The 20,353-nt window shown below is 39.4% G+C and overlaps 2 protein-coding genes across 7 annotated transcripts in view; one reads left to right on the forward strand and one right to left on the reverse strand.

Annotated features, from left to right (window-relative positions):
• The window catches only part of ZAR1L (zygote arrest 1 like), a 104,195-nt gene extending 93,263 nt beyond the window's left edge, over positions 1-10,932 (reverse strand). For 4 of the 5 annotated variants that reach the window (XR_011527770.1, XM_070577947.1, XM_070577945.1 and 1 more), the window contains exons 1-3: positions 8,447-10,932; positions 7,843-7,935; positions 5,530-5,604 (exon numbers count right to left, since the gene is read on the reverse strand). Coding sequence is in view for 4 of the 5 variants with exons in the window: in XM_070577947.1 (XP_070434048.1) it covers positions 5,530-5,604; positions 7,843-7,935; positions 8,447-9,136 (858 nt within the window). In the remaining variant the exon portion in view is untranslated. Of the gene's footprint in view, positions 1-1,664; positions 1,981-5,529; positions 5,605-7,842; positions 7,936-8,446 lie in introns of those variants that run through there. The other variant, XM_008510826.2, reaches the window with a different exon arrangement.
• Positions 10,919-20,353, forward strand: part of BRCA2 (BRCA2 DNA repair associated) — a 66,020-nt gene continuing 56,585 nt past the window's right edge. The window contains exons 1-5 of one of the 2 annotated variants that reach the window (XM_070577928.1): positions 10,919-11,147; positions 11,486-11,580; positions 11,862-11,967; positions 14,037-14,282; positions 19,725-19,833. In XM_070577928.1, the coding sequence (XP_070434029.1) occupies positions 11,901-11,967; positions 14,037-14,282; positions 19,725-19,833 (422 nt within the window). In that variant the 5' untranslated portion in view covers positions 10,919-11,147; positions 11,486-11,580; positions 11,862-11,900. The remainder of the gene's footprint in view (positions 11,148-11,485; positions 11,581-11,861; positions 11,968-14,036; positions 14,283-19,724; positions 19,834-20,353) is intronic. The other variant, XM_070577929.1, reaches the window with a different exon arrangement.

Consider the following 20,353-nt stretch of genomic DNA (forward strand, 5'->3'; position numbering starts at 1 on the left):
TCTTGACCTTTTTTATCTAACCTCTAACTTCTTGCCACCCAAAGCGTGGTCTAGGGGACCAGTGGCATTGATAGCACCTAGGAGCTTATTAGATTTGCAAAGTTTCAGGCCCCAGATGTACTGGATCAGAATCTCCAATTAACAAGAGCACCAGATAACTTCTGGGACATTAAAGTTTTAGAATCATTACTCTAAATGTGGGTATGCCCCAAGGCACCGCGCTGTGCTCCCCTCCTAGGTGATCCCATCCAGGTCCACAGCTTTAAATCCTATATATTTTTTATCTCCAAATATTTTTTCTCTCTCTAGCTCCAACCTCCCTCCTAAGTTCCATTCATATACTCAATAGCCTACATGACATGTTCATTGGGATGTCTAATATTCCAAATTTATATGTGGAAAACAGAGGCCCTCCCCCATCTCACCTCACAGCCGCACCAAAATAAGAACAGCTGTTTATTGAGCCCTCACAAGGTTACACGTATGATCCTAAGTGCTTAACATGCATCAGCTCTTTTAGTCCTCACACCACCTCCAAGAGACAGATACTATTATTACCTGCATTTTACAGAAGAATAATTGAGACAGAGTAAGTAACTTGCCCACAATCATATATCTAAGTACTATACCTAGGATTTGAAGTTAGGTGAGCTGACTCCAGAACGTGCTTCTGTTGTATCTCTCAATTCCATCCACCCCATAGCTCAAAGCAGAAATCTGAGGGCCATCATTTATTTCCCTATCATACACTTCCAATCCTGTACATTTTCAAACATTATTATGAATCAATGTACTTCTCTCCATCTCCATGGCCACTACCCTTGTCCAAGCCATCATTCTGTTTGTGTGGTCCTCAAGCTCCTAACTGGTCTCCCTCCTTCCACTCTACCTGGTCTTCCCTCACAGCAATGAGTTTTTTAAAGTAAGAATCTGATGTCACTGCCTTGTTGAAACTCTTTCATGGGCTTCCGTACACTTGACTATGACCAAAGAATCTTTTGTGACCTGAGCCCAGTATTCCCCAGCCTATGCTGCACATTAGCCTCAAGGGCTCCTATTCCGGGGACATGCCAAGTACATGTCCCACCCCCTCAGGGACTTTGATCTTGCTGTTCTCTTGGATCAAAATCATCTTCTCTTCTCTCAGCTCCCTCAGCCTGCAGATTTCAATCCTTAGGTCGCCTCTTCCCAACTACCATATCTGAAAGGGTCACTCTGTCATAGCACTCTGTTTCCTTCATATCGCTTACGACATTTGAACCTGAGAAAAAATGTAAATGTAGTAGTTAAAGCCAGGGAACAAGTCCTAGTCCACCTGGGTTCAAATCCTGGCTCTATCCTATGACCTCTCTGTGGCTCCCTCTCCTCATCTATGAAGAAGAAGTATAATAGTTCCTACTTAGTATGGCTGCTGTGATGAGTTCCAACAATGCCCAGCACACACTAAGTGCTGTTGAAGCATTTGCTATAATTACTATCTATACTTGAAGGAAAGGACCTTACCCTTTGATTGTCTCTATATTCCCAGTGCTTAGAACACCCAGCTTATAAAAGTTTGTCAAATGACTGACTATTGTTCCCCTTCATATTAGTGATAGTATCTACCATTTCTCAACGCTATATTGACGTTTTTACCCTGGGACCACAATTAATGTACCTTCATGGTCTATTTTACATGCATTTATTTTATTCACATTGTACAATTGTTATACAACCTACAAAAAGTACAAAAGCCTAATACATTTTCCAGTACCAGGTCAGAGCTAAGTTGCAAAAAGGAACAGTACAGCAAGTTACAAGATAAGTTCAGGTGTCCTGTACAAGTCATACTGCCTGTCACACAATGTATTTAAAGCTGTAAATATTGCCACAGGAGAATCTCTTGTCTTTGCAGCGGCCACACAGTTCCTGTCGATGAGGTCTCCTTAGATCAATGTGTCTTTTCTTTTGAGGACAGGAACAACGAGACTTTGAACAGGTCTTTAGAAAACAAGGAACAGTGTGGACACTAAATGATCAAATTAGTGTTTCAAATGTAATCCTCAAATCAGAATACTTCTCCCCACCACCCCATCTCTGATATTCTCATTCTCCTTTGCATCCTATGAAAGTCCAAGACCAAGAGGTAAAAAACCCACTCCTGGTTCCATTAATGCCATGGATTTTTCTAAATGAGCGATCAAAGATGATGTTTAAGAGAATACTGCTAAGCCAATCAAGAAGATATAATGTAAGAGAAAAGTTTTAAAAGTTCAAGTTTTGTAGAGTGTCTTCCCTATGTAGGTTTCTACATTTGTAGCCAGGTGGGGGTAAGGTTCAATGAGCGAATATTAAGTGATTTGATTATCTAGACGGGAACATTTAAAAGCAGTAGGGCAATGACTCTCAACCAGTGGTATTTTACCCACCAGCAGACATTTGACAATGTCCAGAGATATTTTTGGCTGTCACAACTAGGAGGGAGGGGTGTTCTAGAGGAAGCTAAATTTTCTTTTCTTTCCGGAAATGCCTAATCCTTACTAGAATTTAAAGTGTTCTTAACCATTAGCCCATTCTGTCTTCTGATAAATAAAAATCATATCCCATGGAGACTGGTATACTGCCCTGGTCAACCCTCCCAACCTTGCTAATCTTTGAAATTGACAATCACTGCTCTGTTTTCTGCATTTGTCCATAGCCAAACAGAATAAGTCAACCTTTACTGTTCATATTGTGAAAATAGGGATTTTTACTTTCCAAATGAGTCTTAAATATGACTTATCAAATGTTTTACTACATTTACATCTTTTACTCTTCCATTGATGAGTATGCATTCTTACGAGAAAATTCTAATAGCTAGTATTTACATGGTGTTTACTATGTGCATTGTTCTAATACTTTATATAGATTTCATTTAATCCTCACAATACCCTTATAAAGGAAGAAAAGGCTCAATTAAAAAAAAAATCAAGATTTACTATAAAGGTATATTTCTGTTTCTGGCAATGGTGGGTTAGGTGGTTTTGACTAAGCCTTCTGCTTAGGATAACTAGAAAATTTGAGCTAAAAAAAATAATACTTTAAAAAGAAGAACTATCTGAAGGCACTGGAGAATTAGCAAAGAATTAGAGAAGGAAATTCAGAAATGGAAGTGAGCCTGACACTTGGGAGGTATCTCTAAAGGTGTCTGCCAATTCTGGAAGAGGTGAAAGACATTACCAAGCTGAAAATGAGTTTAACAAGTGATGAGGCTGAGGAATAATCTTAAATATGCCAAAATGGAAGAGCCCTGGTAAACAGTTCAGGTTTTGTGTTGAGACCCTTCAAGGCTATAGCTTAAAAATAAGGATGGACCATTCTTTAATGTTAATGGATATAAGGATTGACAGCCTTCACAGATGCTGAAGCCCAGCTTCAAAACAGCCTAACTTTGATTGGAAAATAATGATCTGAAACTGGCAGTGTCCCCATCTGCCCACCAGAAGCAAACAAATCTTCTGAAGATACTATCCCAGGCCTCAAATTACCGCAATAATTTTCCATATACAATATCTAGCACTCAATTAAAAATAACCAGGTATACGAGGAGACAGAATAATATACTTGAAAACCAAGGAAAATGAAGAGGACTGCAACAGAACCATAGTGGATTAAGTTAATGGAGTTATCTGATACAGATTTTAAGATAATTATGCTTAATATGTTCAAAGAAATAAGAGTAGTACTTCCAGCAGAAAAGTAGAAGTCATTTTTTTAAAAAAGACCAAAAGTCTAGTACTGAAAAACACAATAACTGAAATCAATAACTCAACGGATGAGTTTAATAGTAGATTGGAAAGAGCTGAGGGAAGAATTAGAGAAACGAAACCTAGTTTAGTAGATGATATCCAAACTGAAGGAAGGAGAGACAAAAGCATAGGAAATATAGAAAAGAGCATAAAAGGCATAAGGGATGTGGTCTAATATGAATAATTAGAAGGAAAAAAGAATGAGGCAGAAGTAATATTTTAAAAGATAATGGCTGATAATTTGATAATTTTCCAAAAGTGATACAAATCTGCAAGCTACAGATTCAAGAAACTCTTATGAATCCCAGACAGGATAAATACAAAGAAACCACAATTAGGCATTTTCTTGTAAAACTGCTGAAAACCGAAGCAGAGAGAAAAATCTTAAAAGCAAGCAGATTTAAGAAGAGGAAAAAGCATAAGAGATATTACTTCAAAGGAGATGCAATAGGACCAGATAGCCAACTTCACAGAAACAGTGAAGTTCAAATACTTAAACGGAAGAAAGAAAACTACTGCCAACCTAAAAATTCTATACCCAGCAAAAAACATCCTTTAAAAAGCTATCTAGACAAAACAATGTCATCTGAACTACAGGAAAGGTTAAAATGTGTTCTTCAAGTGAAAAGAAAGTGGTCCTAGATAAAGGACCTAAGGGCAGCATAAAAAATAAATATGTAGCTAAAGCTAAAGGAATAATGACTATATAAAATAATATAGTGTGAAGTTTAAAATTAATATATACACAACAGCAGCATATACATTAGGATGAAGTGATAAGGAGTCAGAATGTTCTGATGTCATTGCATTGTCAAGGAGAGGTAAGACGAACAATTTATGTACACTTTTATGAGTCAAAGAACCATGCTGTAATCTCTAGGGTAACCACCAGAAGAACATTAAAGAATGAATAACTACCAAGACAACAGAGGGAGGAATAATAAAAATATATGTGTATTCAGTTGAACACAAGAAAAAAGAAAACTGAGTATAAGAAAATAGTAGAAAAATATATCTAAATCCAATTAATTATATTAAACATAAACAGACTAAACGAGAACGTCCGACTAGAAAATCTAAGGATAAATCATTCATAAACTATTAAAACTAGTTTTAAAAATATCATTTATTTCTAAGTAGTATAAAAAAGAACAAATGTTTCTAACTAAATGAAGAATTTACATTTTTTTAAACAACCTCTTGATTATGAAAATCAGCTATGTCACACTTTTCTGAAAAGCTTAAAAAGAGGTCTCCTGAAAACTGTTTTAGATAAGATCTTACCTAATTCTGTGACTTTCTAGACACTGGAAACACGGTGGAATCTGATCACAGCTCTAATACCTACTACCTGTCCAACCTTGAGCAAGTTATTTTCTTATGGGACTTTAACTTTCTGGTCTGTAACATGGGGATAACACCTACCTCAAAGGTTCGATTACAAGAGAGAAGGCATTGAGAGCACTTAGCCCAAAGTTTGGCACACAGTAAAAGCATAACAAAGGTCACCTATTAAATTACTACATCTGAACTATACACAGAGTGTTTGAAGAAAAACACACATACCCCATACATAAACACACCAAATAAGGCATCTTACAAGAGTAAATCTCCCGCCACATAAAGAACTAGAATTTATGCTTTTTTCCTAAAACTCCTATACAAATACCCAATTCTATCAAATCCTAACATTTTGCCACAGAAGCTTCATATTTAAGAATGGAAACATTATAGACACAATGGAAGTGTACTATACGCTTACCTGACATTGGATTGCTTCTACTCGATAAGGGTTAAAACTCTTTTGGCATTTGCAACAGAGTTGTTTGAAATAAACCTAAAGAGAAAATAGTCTTTTTTTATACAAGCTTATATGTACCATGGTCCCCCACTTAATTTAAGTAACCCATTCCCTCACCTTGTACCTTGCTTTTGCCCAATGTCTACTCTGAGGTCTTAAGCTACTCTAGTGCTCTCAGTCACTTTTTCTTACTCTTTGAACCTCATTTTCCTTACCTGTAAAATCAAGATACTATTTACTTTTTCTATAATATAATTCTGACAACTACCCAATAATGTAGCTAGCCCTGGTAGTCTACTGGTTAAGATTTGGTGCTTTCACCACGGCAGCCCGGGTTTATTTCCTGGTCAGGGAACCACACCACCCATCTATTGGTTGTCATACTGTGGTGGCTGCGTGTTGCTGTGATGCTGAAAGCTATGCCACCAGTATTTCAAATACCAGCAGGGTCATCCATGATGGACAGGTTTCAGTGGAGCATCCAAACTAAGACAGAGTAGGAAGAAGGACCTGGCCAAGCACTTCCAAAAAAATTGGCTACGAAAACCCAGTGAACAGCAATGAAGCACTGTCTGATACAGCGCCAGAAGGTGGGAGGAGAGCGCAAAAAAAAATCCCCTCCCCCCCCCCAAAAACCAAAACCGGGCTGGGTTCCCCTCTACTGTAGACATGGTCGCGACTCTACTGCACTAACAATAACAAATCCAATAATTTACATAAAGTACCACAGTAAAAGTCTTCAATGGGAAGCAGCTATTTATAATTTTACTTATTGTATGGGCCCAATCCTTCTCCTTTTGTCCCAGTCTATTAGCTCCTACTTTTTCATTTTTTTTAGTATTTCCCCACTTGAACTTTATTTTTAATTTTTTTTCCTCCTTTTTCTCCCCAAGTCTGCCCACTACATAGCTGTATATTTTAGTTGTGGGTTCTCCTAGTTGTGGAATGTGGGACACCACCTCAGCACAGCCTGACAAGCGATGCCATGTCCGCACCCAGGATCCGAACCAGCGAAACACTGGGCCGCCAAAGCAGAGTGCACGAACTTAACCACTCGGCCACGGGGCCAGCCCTCACACTTGAACTTTAAATTACTTGTAGTTACCAACTAGTACACACGGTTTCTATGCTTTGCGTAGTTTCTTCTGTACATTTCTTCCTGCCTTATTTGGTGAACTCTCCTATTCTTTGAAATCCTGCTTGGACATCATGATGCCTTCCCCCCAACAGGGTTAATCATCCCCCTCCCATGTTATTTCTGTACCACTTTCATGCCACGGGTGCCACTGTATATATCACCAAATTGCATTTTATCTGCTTCACTCCTATCAGAATAAATTTCTTGAGGGTGAGTTCTATGCCTTCTTTGTATCCTACTATCTTGGAGCATTTGAATTAAACCCATTGTTTTTTTTCTGGCAAGAGAAAGAAAGTGATTTTAGTTTAGTTTAAAAATCTATTCGCCTCCAGGGTCTAGAAAATGGCTAGTGTGAAAAGTCGAGTTTTCCTTCAGGTCTTAGCTTGCCTCTTACCCTCTCCCTCTTCAGTCCCTTAGCGAGAAAGGCAGTATCTAAAATGCAACAGCACAGGGGACTCAAACACGAATGCTTGTAGGAGTTAATGAAATAGACCAGATTAGAGTGTTGCAAAGTGAAGTGCACACGTCTCCAGATAGGAGACAGAAGCTGCTCCGCCCCAGCCAACTGTTCTTACACTGAGAGGAGAGTCCATGCTGACCAGAGTCTGATCGTTCAGGAAACTCCGGAAATGGAGAATGTGAAATCTTGCCCAGCCTTGAATTGGTGACAACTAACTCAAGTGGGGGAAAAACTGCTTAGCCTAAAGGTCTCTCACAAGCTAACCTTTACAATAAATTATTTCTCTCATTGCCCCACCTTGTGGACACACAGCAGAAATTTCCTAGAGCTAAGGCCCAAACCTGTTCAAAATATGCAAACTAAAAAAATTATAGAAAGTCCCAACAAACACAAGAACAAGAGTTCATCTAAATGACCCGACAATTTGTCCAATAGAACTGCCAAACCAAGTACAAGACCAGGATATGGCTCAGGAGCCTCAAGAGTTCAAATGGACAGTCCAATTCAGTTCAATTCAAACATTTACTTAGCCCCTATTATGTGCCTGGCACTGAGGATGCCAGGATGAATGGGACACTGTCAGGGTCATGCTCCTCCATTAGGAAATATATTCTTCCTCCACTTAACATATGTGCCCGCCCCATCCTCCTCCCATGTCCCACTCACTTTTACTTACTTTATTAGTTCCAGAAATGCACCATACATAAGCACTCTCCCATCTCGTCTTACAATCTTTACAGTGAAAATAGCCATATTTTGGTTCCAAAAACTGAAAATAAGGGGGAAAAGTGTTTTACTATCTTGGAAAAAAAAGCCAGATCCTTCTTTCCTTGTGGCTTTGTATAAGAAAAAACAAAAAGCCTCCTTAACCTCATTCACAGCTATTCTCAAGGTTACTACATTAATTTAGCATCTCATCTGACAAGGATTACTCTGAGATTCTTCCAATCCATTTTCCACACTGCCACCAGCACAATCTGCCCCCACAAAAAAATCTGATCACATATTCCACAGACTTGAAACCCTTCTGCCTCCTCATTCCCCAGAGCAATGGTTGCCAGATTTTGGGTTTTCACATGCTCAAAGTTAGCACCCTATTTTACCAAAAAGTTGCAAAACATATAGCCCATGTAAAACACTACATGTTTTCAGAACCTCCTCGCCTTCATCAAAGAAAGAGAAGAAGCCACAGAAGATTTTGCTCTTATTGCCCTAGAAATGGAAAAGAGGAAAGAGGATGGGGCTAGCAGAGCACAGAGGAGAGAGAAGAGAAAATTCACCTGGAAGTTGGGTTTCCTGAGTGGATCAGCAGCGTCTCCCTGTGCCTGTTTGTTCTGTCTTTCCCGAGGACTTGAGGTATCTGCTGGTCCCAATTCATCATGCTGCAGGAGTTCCTCCTGCTTGTCCTCTTCTGACCCTGGCGTTGCTGGTGGCTGCTGCTGGTGGCTGGCCTCTGCAGGACTGGAAAGCACCTTCCTCTCTTCATTTTCCCCATCCTTTCGCAGCCCAATCAAGCCCCTGTGGGCAATCACAGGCGTATAGACTCCCCAGGCTGGCAGGGGTGTCTTGCGACCTGTCCTGCCCCAAGGGGAGCAGCTGCGCAAGGTGCGAGGCCCCAGCGAGCACTGCACTGACTTGTCCACACGCGGGCTCACCTGCACGCCTACCTCCCTGGTGTTGGCCTTGCACAGCCGCAGGCGCAGACTGGGGTTCATCTGGGAGAGAATGGCCTTAAGCTGCGCCCTCTTGTAAGGGTCCATGCAGTAGTTCAGGGTATTTGCAGGCACCAGCAGCCCTGGCCTGGCCAGGAAAGTCGGGGGTCCAGCGTTCTGCCTCCAGTTGGACTGTTTGTGCTCAGAGTGTCCAGGCTGGCCCAGAGGTAGTGTGTTCCCATAGCCCTGGTACAAGCCATAGGGAACGCGGACAAATCGTTCCATCCGCTCACCTGGCGCCCAGGCACAGCGTAACATCCTGGTGCAGTTCGTTTGTGTCCTTGTTTTGCCTTCACCTTCATCCACCCCTTCTTTCTCCTAATCAAGTTGGTTAAGGTCCATCCCTAGCGCTCCATTTATTTCCGATTCTGATGGGAGCTGCTGCCTATTAACCTAATTGAAGGAGGGAAGGAGATCTACCTACCTACAGGGGTCTAACTGCCACCTGATTCCTAATTGCTCTTCCCTGTCTCTTCAATCCACTGTTCCTGAAACTTTTTTCAAAGCTGTTTTTCATTTGAGTTCTGATTCACACACTTGCTTTAATTAGCAATTCATTCATTTATTCCCTAAGTAACTTACCATTTTAGAGATCCTGTTTTAAAGCATATAGTAAGTCTAATACAAGTAGTAAATTATTTCAACAGTCACAATAGAAGAGTATAAGGAAGAAAGTATATTATGACAGAACTGATCAATATAAAGATCCTGATACCAAAGGAACAAGGAGCATAAAGTTTGGGGCGATGGGGCTGGTGTATATAGCGGGAGAAAATACATTTCAGAGGGTTGTATGACGTGCCAACAGTTCTGATTAGTCTACTCCTAGTGAGGACCTCCCCAGTAAAACAGGGGAATAAAGCAAATTGTTTTGATCTAGAAACTAAATGCAGATTTAATCACAGAATAGTTAAGTATCTGAAGTCAAACGGACTTGAGTTGAAACCTGGGCCTAGTTACCAGGCAAGTTACTTAACTAGGTGACTCAATTTCCCCGTCTGACAATACTATCCAATTTATAGGATTAATTTATGTTTAACATGATATTGCTTGTGCAGCACAAAGCAGAGTAACTCACAAATGTTCAGTAATGCGTAGCTCTGGTTTGATGGGGATCACAGGTCTGTGTTCCTGTTACTTAGACCTAAATGAGCATAAGCTTTGCTGTCTATGTGTATTGGTAAGGCTTCTTGATGATCAAACTAAAATGCCACCTAAAGAACCAAGTAGAGCCCAACTTTTTTTTCTAATGCAAGGTTGCTTCTGCTGTTCACTCAAGAGCCCTCCAGAAGCAACAAGGCCCATGAGCAGCTCTTGCCCCCAGATTCCTGTGGAAGGTTTTCTAGGTCATACAACAAACCTGAATTAAGCCCTGTGCTAGGCATGTCACAGACCCCGTGAATGATGACAGACTTCTCCCAGGACAGTTTGGAGGGGGGAGACAGACTCTAAACAGGGTGATGGGTACCCTAAGCATGTAAAGGACACTACGGAAGCCCGCAGAGGGCAGTACCTAACGCTGCAGGAGAGAGGTAAGGTGGCTTTCACAATTTTTCAAGCGGGGAAACAGGCTCTGAGGTCATGAAAACCTGCTACCTAAGGGCAACACGCAGGCTAGAACTAAGGTGCTCAGGCTTCAACTCTCAGCCCCTTCCTCTCTACAGCGGGCACGAGGCGAGAAGCGAGTCGTCGACAACCACGGCCCGCCCTGGGGTTTTCTAAGATCGGCCCACTTTGGGGGGACGCCCGCTCTAACGACGGAACGAAGGCTTTTCAAAGACCCCAGGTCGTGCCCGAGGGCAGCCACCCACAGGCGAGATGGAGCGGAAAGAAAGGGAAGGAGTCGGGGAGGATTCACAGGGCGCCGTCCTTCCAAACTGCGCGGCCTGATACTCTGAAGGCTCGGGGAAATGACAACAAGCACCACAGCTCCGTCTTCATGCAGTTCCACAGCGACTGCTACGCACTGGTACAAACACCAGACTTTCGCCAAACGGGGACATCTCGGGCGGCCCCTGACTTCCGGGCGGCGCGCACGCTGCGTGCCGCGTCACGGCGCCTTCGCGTGACGTGCTCAGAGAGCGGGCTTTTGGCGCGAGCGTCTGAAAGAAGGTCAGCGGAGGCGGAGCTGCTGGGGCTCCCTGACTGGGGTGTTGTGTGGCACGGTGGTCGCCGCCGACAGAAGCGTGAGGGGTCGGCTTTCTGGTCTGAGCGCCGGCGTGGTGTCCGTCAGCCTCCTCTGGCCCGAAGAGCTGCAGCTCTGGAGGCGGTTAGTGTCGGCCGGGGTGGAGGCGGGCCTGGCGTCCGCGGTCTCGGGCGGCGGGCAAGCGCCTCTCTGCCCGGGGTGGGCGCCGCGGCTCCAGCCTCGGTGGTCCCGCCGGCCCCGCGCCCCCGGGGAGGCTGGCCCGGCGCCTGGGGCTGCAGGTCGGCTTCTCGGCGCTGCAGGCTCGAGCCCCGCCCCTTGGCCCCCAGCCGCCCCTCAGGGTGGGCCTCCCAGCTGTCCCAATCTGAAACTTCCTTCATTGGAAGCACGACCAAGTTACTTTAACGGGATAGTACTGTTTGGGGAAATGTTTAACAGCTTCCAGCGCACTGTGTCTGCCCCAGGTCATTGCTGGACTAGGAAGAGTTACTGATTTGGAGTTGTCAGACGGTGTCTATCTGCGCAGGAGCCCTCGCCGACTGCGCGCCACCAGCCACAGGTGACTAGTTAGCTTCATTAAAATTAACTGAGATTAAAAATTATACCTTGAGTCGCACTTGCCACATTTCCAGTGCTTAATGTGGCTCGTGGCTACTGTATGGGACCGCAAATACAGAATGCTGCCATCGTCGCAGTGAGTTCCATTATTGTCCCAAAAGGTGCGCCGAGGGAGGTAAACATTGTGACTTTAGGCAAGTTTACCCGCCTCTGATTTTACCTCAGAGTCGCTTACGGGGGATTGCGTCCCTGCAAAATGCATTTTGGTATTTTCTTTTGCAGATTCTTTTACCAAGTGTTGGAGTAATCTTCTAAATAAAAATGCCTATTGGATGCAAAGAGAGGCCATCTTTTTTTGACATTTTTAAGACACGATGCAACAAAGCAGGTATCGACATTTTATATGAATTGATCTATTACACTGAGAAAATGTTTTCAGAAAAATGCAAATATGTGTGCTTGCTGAAAAGAAGCCAGTACTTGACATTTTTGTTTGCAGTATGAAGTCTTGTCTATGGAGACATAAATCCAGTTAAGAAAATGATCATTTACAGTTAACCAAGTGATAAGTATAAAACCGTGGTGGATAAAGAGAAGACTGGCTCCTTGATTAGCAGTAGGTAGAATTGTTTTCAAAGCATAGAACTTCTAGCGAACCAGAAGCGTTGGTAATGTTACTTTATAACACAAGTTGTCAAACTTTTGGACTCAGTAACTCCCTACGTTCTTAAAAATGAGAGTCTCAAAGGTTACCATATTAGAAATTAAAACTAAAAACTTTAAAAAATATTATTGCAATTAAAAATAGCAATAAACCCATTTCATATTAACATGAATAACATTTTTATGAAAAATAACTACATTTTAAAAAATAGAAGAATGGCATTTTATATTTTTGCTATTCTCTTTAATATCTGGCTTAATAGAAGATAACTTGATTCTCATAACTGTTTCTACGTTTAATCTCTTGGAGTTTGTTGTTTGGTAGAAGTATCTGAAGAAAAGCCAGCCTCACAAAGGAGTATTTTAATAATCTTCAGTTAACTGTGGGTATTTTTCTTTGATACTACACCAAAATTACCACTAAAGACAAGCGGTAGTTTCTTAAAAGTTGTAATGTGGGATCTGAAACCATATAATGAACTTTTCATACTCCTGTTACATTAAATTCTTAGTCTTTCTTGCACTTTGAATAAGTCTTTCATCCGTGTTGTGGCGTCACGCATTGATTATTTGGAAAATATGGGTGTTCTGAATTACATAGATATTCCATGTATTAACGCGTTGCATTAAACAATATATAAGATCACATTTGTTAATTCATTGATTTCATCAGGAAAATCTTTTAAGATTGGGAAGATGTCAAGCTCACAGATGCTGGTAAAGTTTAACAAAATTCTAATTCTCGTTTGAAAGCTCACATTTTATTGTTGGCAACAAATGTTTTCCCTGCAGTAACATGCTCATTTCATTTTCGAGAAAATGTCTACCAAACCACCCAACTCAAGATGACTTAGTTTGTCAATCACTCTTTCTAGTAAAAATGGCTTTCCATGAAAAAAGTGCTAATTCAGTTGACAACTCATCACGAGTGCTTTTATAGACAACTGTTGTACTTAAATATGCAGAAATGCTTTATGCAGATTTACCATTTTGTCACAGAATATTAAAAAGATGTGCTCAAAGGTTAGTTTTTACAGCTTCATTAAGGACATTTTCAGTTAAACTGCCTTTTTGCTTTTTTTTTTTTTTTTGCAAGTGTGGGGTGATGAAGAATACAATGACTACTAGTATAGTTTGTTGCCACTTCCTTGACTCATACAAAGGTGTCGGTTTTGCCCGCCAGTGGTACAAATGTAAACATTGTGAAAAAGGCACATGATACCTTAGTATTATGAAAATAATTTTGAGCTATGGACCTCCTGAAAGGGTCTTGGAGACCTTCCGCCAAAATGGTCCACAGACCACACCTTGAAAACCATTACTTTAAGGGTAGATAGATCATAGTAGAAATTTTGTCATTTCTCTTCAACAAAGAATCTTTTTTTTCCATTTTATTTGTGAACCTACATGTTCCTTGTACCTATAGATTTGTTAGATTGACTTATGTAGGCTTTATAATTATTTGAATTGTATCTGTGGAATACATTCTTACTATGAATGATTTTTGTTTCTGAATCGTGTATATAAGAGAAAGAAAACTTCAGAAGAGCTAATATGGCTAAGTGCTATCTCCTTGTAACTTTTGTGAACTGTTGTTATACCTATACCTTCATAAGAGAACAGATTAATGGTCTTGTTTAATTAATATGTTTTAACAAAAGTAATCCACAGTCAAAATCTCAAGCATCCTTTTCTTTGTTGTTATTATTTTTACTGGTTCATGAATTTTTCTGTGTCACTGATTAAACCAAGGTGGGATTTTTATTTAATTTTTTTTTTTTTTTTTTTTTACAGATTTAGGACCAATAAGTCTTAATTGGTTTGAAGAACTTTCTTCAGAAGCTCCACCCTATAATTCTGAACCTGCAGAAGAATCTGAATATAAAATCAACAGTTATGAACCAAACCTATTTAAAACACCACAAAGGAAACCTTATCATCACTTGGCTTCAACTCCAATAATATTCAAAGAGCAAAGTCTAACTCTGCCACTGTATCAGTCTCCTTTAAAAGAATCAGATAAATACAGATTAGATTTAGGTAAGTAATATGATGTGACAGATTAAAGAAAAACATGAGCTAGGAATTGAGACAAACCTGTGTTGAAAAATCTCAGCTCTGTTGTTAACTGTGTCGTGTTGGTCAGATCAGCCTCCTCTGGGCATCCTTTCCCCATCTGAAAAATGGAGATGATAAAAATATACCTGATAAGTTTGGATTAAATAAAATAATGTAGGTACTTAATAAATGCTCCTTTTCCTCCCTCCTTTGATTAATACATCCTGCCTACTGCGATTTGCTAAATTATGTCTTTCCTATACAAAAAACCTGGACTTGTTTTGATGTTAATTAAGCTAACCTATAATTCCGCAGACTGCGACAGAGGATAGAGATTATTTTTATCAATTTGCTATAAATATCTTTTGATTTTGTATCAGTTTCCCTGGCCCATGTGCCAGATATTTCCAGTCAATCATGCAATAAGATTATGCATTCATTTGTTCAAATATTTATTACCTACTTGATTTAAGTAACATACTCGTCCTTTTTTTAGAGTGTTACTCTCAAGTAAGGGGAATTAACAGTATACAGGTAAAGCATAGCCTAAGATTAAATGTGGTACATGCCAAAAGAAAAGTGCAAAAAGTACAGTGAGAGTTGCACGAAGAAGGAGAGCATAAATAGTATTGGGAGGAATTAGGGAATGACTCGTTTGAATTAAACCTTGAAGGATGGCTGAAATTCAGAAATTTGCACATGGAGTAGAGCGACAGTGTTCTAGACAGAGGGGAAAACATGAGGAAGAATATGTAGTTTGTTAAGAGAATAACGGGTAATTCAGATTGTTTGGAGTATTACATGTCTGAGAGGGACCAGTAAACAACCTAGGGCTAAAGAGAGCAGGTTAGAGGGAGGCATTGAATGCCAGGCTAAAGGAATTTAATTTATTTGATAGATTGTTGAGCAGAGAAATCACATGCGGATTTGGTCATTCTACTTCCTGCTTCAAAGCTTGGATTACCTCCCCTTACCCTCATGATAAAATCCAGACTCCTTAATATGGTTTATAAGGTCCTTTAGAATTGGTCTTTCATTAACTCTTGCCTCATCTTGGCATAATCCCCCTCCTGACCGCCTTCGATTTACTGTTCTTTCATACTGAATTTCTTTTTGGAACCACCATGCTCTGTGGTTCCTTACGCATTGTTGCTTTTGCCCAGAACTTACTTCTTCCTACTTTTTTGTCCAAGTAGTTTGGACTTATCTTTCAGATCTTGACTTATCTATCTGCTTCTAGGAAGTAGTCCCTGTTGCACTCATTTAGCTTTGAGTGAAGGAGACTTAAAAACGCAACTATAGTGTGATAAGTGCTATGAAAGAGGAAACTCTTGGTATTGGAAAATTCACATACAAGGGGAATACAGGTAATGGGCAAAGATTTTCTTGTATGTTAGTGGATACCAAGTGGCAGACATAGCGAGTATTCAGGAAATATTTGTAGAATAAATGAATATTTATTTTGCTTTAGAAAACCTAATAATCTAGCAGCAATCTTTGGAGATGTGTTTTTCAAATGTGGCCCCTGGACCATCAGAATCTCCTGAACTGCTGATTGAAAGGGAAGATTCTAGGCCCTAATCTGAATCTATTAAATTAGAATCTCTGGAAATGGAGCCCGTCAATGTACATTTTAAACTCTGGGTAATTCTTATGCAAAGGGAAGACTGGAGGCAGGGAGACAAGTTGGGAGACCTGTGATCATGCAGGTGATAGAGGGCAAGTGCCTGATTAGAGTCATGATAATGAAAGTGGATATAGAAGGTAGAAACTATAGGAGCCTGCAATAGCCTATATATGGAGAATTCAAAAGAAAGGATCAAATCACAGGTTTAGTGCATGACTAACTTAGAATATAGTGATGACATTTGTAGAAATTGTAAGCACTGGAGAAAAAGCAGGTTTGAGAGGGAAAAGGTTTGAAAGGATGAAAAAAATTGAGTTGAGTTTTGGACTGCAATTTGAGAGAGTAATGAGATATTAAGGTGGAGATGTCCTGAAGGCTTTGGGAATACAAGACTGAAACTAGAAAGAGAATATAGGCAGGAGAGAAGGCTATAGGAATCGACTATCTGAAAGTGATAAGGTCACCATACATGGTGAACAAATTGATTATGATGAGGCCTAGGATAGAGCCTGAGGAAGTATTTAGCAGGTGAAATATAGCAGAGAACACATAAAAAGGAATCATCCATTCAATAAATATTCCATGCTTACTTGGTGCTTGGCAAAACTTGCTAGGCATTAAGGGTATGAACATGAGTGTGATGGCCTTTGACCTCTAGGAACATAGTCTTGTTTGGGAGAAAATATATAAGTAAATATACTGGTGGTGGTATATGTTATAACAGGAGCATGTACAAAGTGCCATGTTGTGGGCATAGTAAGGGAAGCAGCCATCTGTCTTAAAGTGGTCAGGAAAAGCTCCGTAAACCAGTTTATGCTGAGTCTGCTGAATCTTGAAAGACATACCTTGTCAGTGGTTTATCCTCTAATTGTAACCTGCTGGAATTGGTCTATCTATGACCAGGGAAGGATAGGAATGAATGAATAAGGCCAGTCTGGAGTCATTGTAGAGGAGTTAACTTTTTTAAGGTTATAGTACATAAACAATTCTGTTGACTGTAGTCTCCTGAGAACTTTTGCTTTTAAATCTAAAACTTTAAATTTATTGAAATCTGAGTGTAGCCTTAAGCTTTTTTTTAACCTACTTTGTTCAGTTCTAACATCTAGTATTTTTTAAAAAATTCTTTTTTTTAAAAAAAGAATTACTGCTGGGGCTAGCCCCATGGCCGAGTGGTTGAGTTCGCGCGCTCCGTTGCAGGCGGCCCAGTGTTTCGTTGGTTCGAATCCTGGGCGTGGACATGGCACTGCTCATCAAACCACACTGAGGTGCATCCCACATGCCACAATTAGAAGGACCCACAATGAAGAATATACAACTATGTACCTGGGGGCTTTGGGGAGAAGAAGGAAAAAAAAAAAATCTTTAAATAAATAAAGATTTATTGCTAAAGTTCCATGAGGAAATGTGCTATTTCTGCTTCTCAAGAGTTCTTCCTTTTGCATAAAATTACATGAGTTTATCTTATCATTATTCAGCTTATTTATGAGATTCTCAGGTTATTTGGGAAGTGTTTGTTAGGATATGAACTCGTTTCTGCCCAGTTCATTTTTTTTTCTTTTTCTTTTTTATAGTTGGTTTCTTTTCATTGCTGAGCCAATATTGATACTTTATTATTAACTAAAGTCTTTTGTTTAGGTTTCATTCTTTGCACAAGTCTATGGATTTTGACAAATGTAAATTGTTATGTATCTCTTGTTACAGTATCATACAGAATAGTTTCACTGCCCTAAAAATAGCCTGTGCTCCACCTCTGCACCCCTCCTTCCCTCTGAATCCCTTGTAGCCACTGATCTTTTACTATCTATACTGTTGTCTTCTCCAGAATGTCATATAGTTGGACTCATGCAGTTTGTAGCCTTTTCAGACGCTCTTTCACTTAGCAATATAAGGTTCCTCCATGTCTTTTCATGACTTGATAACTCATTTCTTATCACTGAATAATGCTCTATTGTATGGATGTATCAGTGTATCCATTCACCTGTTGAAGGACATCTTCCTTGCTTCCAAGTTTTGGCAATTATGAGTAAAGCTGCTATAAACATTTTATGCAGGTTTTTGCGTGGACCTAAATTTTCAACTCTTTGCGTAAATATAGAGCACGTTTGCTGGATTGTATGGTAGGAGTATGTTTAGTTTTGTAAGAAACTGCAGACTGTCTTCCAAAGTGGCTGTACCATTTTGCATTTCCACCAGCAATGAATGAGAATTTCTCTTGCTCTACGTCCTCACCTGCCTTTGTTATTGTCTATGTTTTGGATTTTAGCCATTCTAGTAGATGAGTAGTGGTATCCTATTGTTTGGTTTATTTTTTAAGTCCTTTTTTTTTCCCCCTGATTAGGATCTTTGTTAAAGTAAACAGGGAAAAGGTGAAATTTCAAAACATAGGCTTTAGCTACTTTTTAGTATCTTTAACGAAAAGTCTCCTTAGAGAAGGAGGTTGGATATTTTGTTGAAGTGAGGTTTTTAAGTTATACATATGGCTTATTAGTGATTATGTCTGTTCCCTGTTAGTTGAGAATATAACACAATGTTTTGTCTATGCTGTTACAAATAGTTTTCAATCTGGTGTTTGCTTTATTTTGTTAACATTGATACAGCTTATTTTCCCCAAAGCTTCTCTAAGTTAGAGATTATAGGATCAGTTAAAGCAACTATTTTTAAAAGCAATTTTTTAAAGTAATAATAAGTTCTTTGAATGCCAAATTTGTGATGCAGAAAATCGGAATGTTGAAAAACTGTAAAATGGATTTGACAGAGCCACATGTAGCTTTAGAAACCCTGTCTGAGCATTATTATCTTAGACATTAGATGTGTTCAACAGGAACAGAAGTATTATGTGTTGCTATTTACAACCCATTTTTCTAATCGTTGCTAATTCGTTCAGCCAGTATTTATGGAGTGACTATAATGTGCCAGGCAATGACTGTAGATGCGGTGACACACAAAACAAGGTCTCTGCTTCCAGAAGGTCACAGTCTAATAAGGGGAACAGGATCAGAATATGATCAACTCCACAGGGAACATACAGGAGGGGCCGTCACTTAGTCTCACCTTAGAAACCACTGAAGTTTTCTGAAGGAGGTAGTTTCAAAATGGAAGCCTGAATGAGGATGTTCCAGATCAAGAAAAATAAAAAGAGAGAAAGAAACAGTTTGTACAAAGGCCTAGAATTAAAGAGAGCATTCTTGTAGCATATGCACATGGCTGGGTGTGGCTAAAAAGAATGTGAAAGAATGTCATCATAGACATTAAGAAGTCAGGTTGTGAAAGACCTTGTTACTAGGGAGTTTTGTTAAGGAGTTTGAACTTGATCTTGAGAACAACACCTTGAAAGGTTTTCAGTGGAGGATAATGGTATAGTCAGATTTGGTACCTTGGTAGCTTTTCAGTAAATATGTTTTCCTTTGGTCTTACTCTTCGTGATGTCATAGTACTGTGTGTAATTTAATAATAGGACATATCACATTCTGCTTTGTATTCCACTTGTGTACATTTCAAAAAATTTCCCCTACTATATTATGAACTTCTTGAGGTTAAAGTTCTATACTGAATTGTATTACCCAAAGTGTGTTATTCATATGATATGCTTAATATGGTTTTTGAATGGGGGCAGACATCATTTGAGACGTCCCTTTTTGGTAGGAATCAGCAGACTGAGAAACCAGTTCAGACTGAACCCCCCCCCATACATTCTTTTTCCCCACTATAGATGAGACTTTGTTTTTGAATACTTCCAGAGAATGGAAATTCATAGTCCAGACCATATACATCCTCACTGAATTATTATACTGTTTCAGGAAAGGAAGGTACCAGTAGTAAATCTAAAAGTTGTTGCACAATGAAGGCTAAAATGGATCAAGCAAATGATGTTACCAGCCCACCTCTAAATTCTTGTCTTAGTGAAAGGTATGATGAAGTTAGTGTATTAAAATATTTAAATGAAACATTTTCCTACATATCATGTTTGTTTTATAGAAATACATCTGATTTTCGTGCTAATATTTTGGCTGAGAGCCTTGTAGAGCATCTTCTATTTTTAAATAATCTTTCAGGTTGAGTCCTTTAATACAATAATTTTTACATTTTGTTTACGCTATAATGTTGAATTCACTGTTTTTTTGTATATTCTATGAAATTTTTAAATAACAAAACTGTTAATGATGAAAAGCAATGCCCTTGAAATGTCCGTTTAAAATAGTGGACTTTGAATATTATGGATTCACTTTACAAAATTTTTAAATTCAAACTATGTAATTCTTAACATGAAATTTATTTTATATCTTATTACTATATTTAGATATATTTATTTGTATATTACTTTAAATGAGCGTTTTAGACAATTTAGTGATTAATTTTTCATGAGATATTTACTTTTAAAAAGTAATGTAAGTATTACAAAGTAGTATAATTCTAATAACTGATATGA

Source organism: Equus przewalskii, chromosome 16 (assembly GCF_037783145.1).
Source record: "Equus przewalskii isolate Varuska chromosome 16, EquPr2, whole genome shotgun sequence".
Taxonomy (NCBI): Eukaryota; Metazoa; Chordata; class Mammalia; order Perissodactyla; family Equidae; genus Equus; species Equus przewalskii.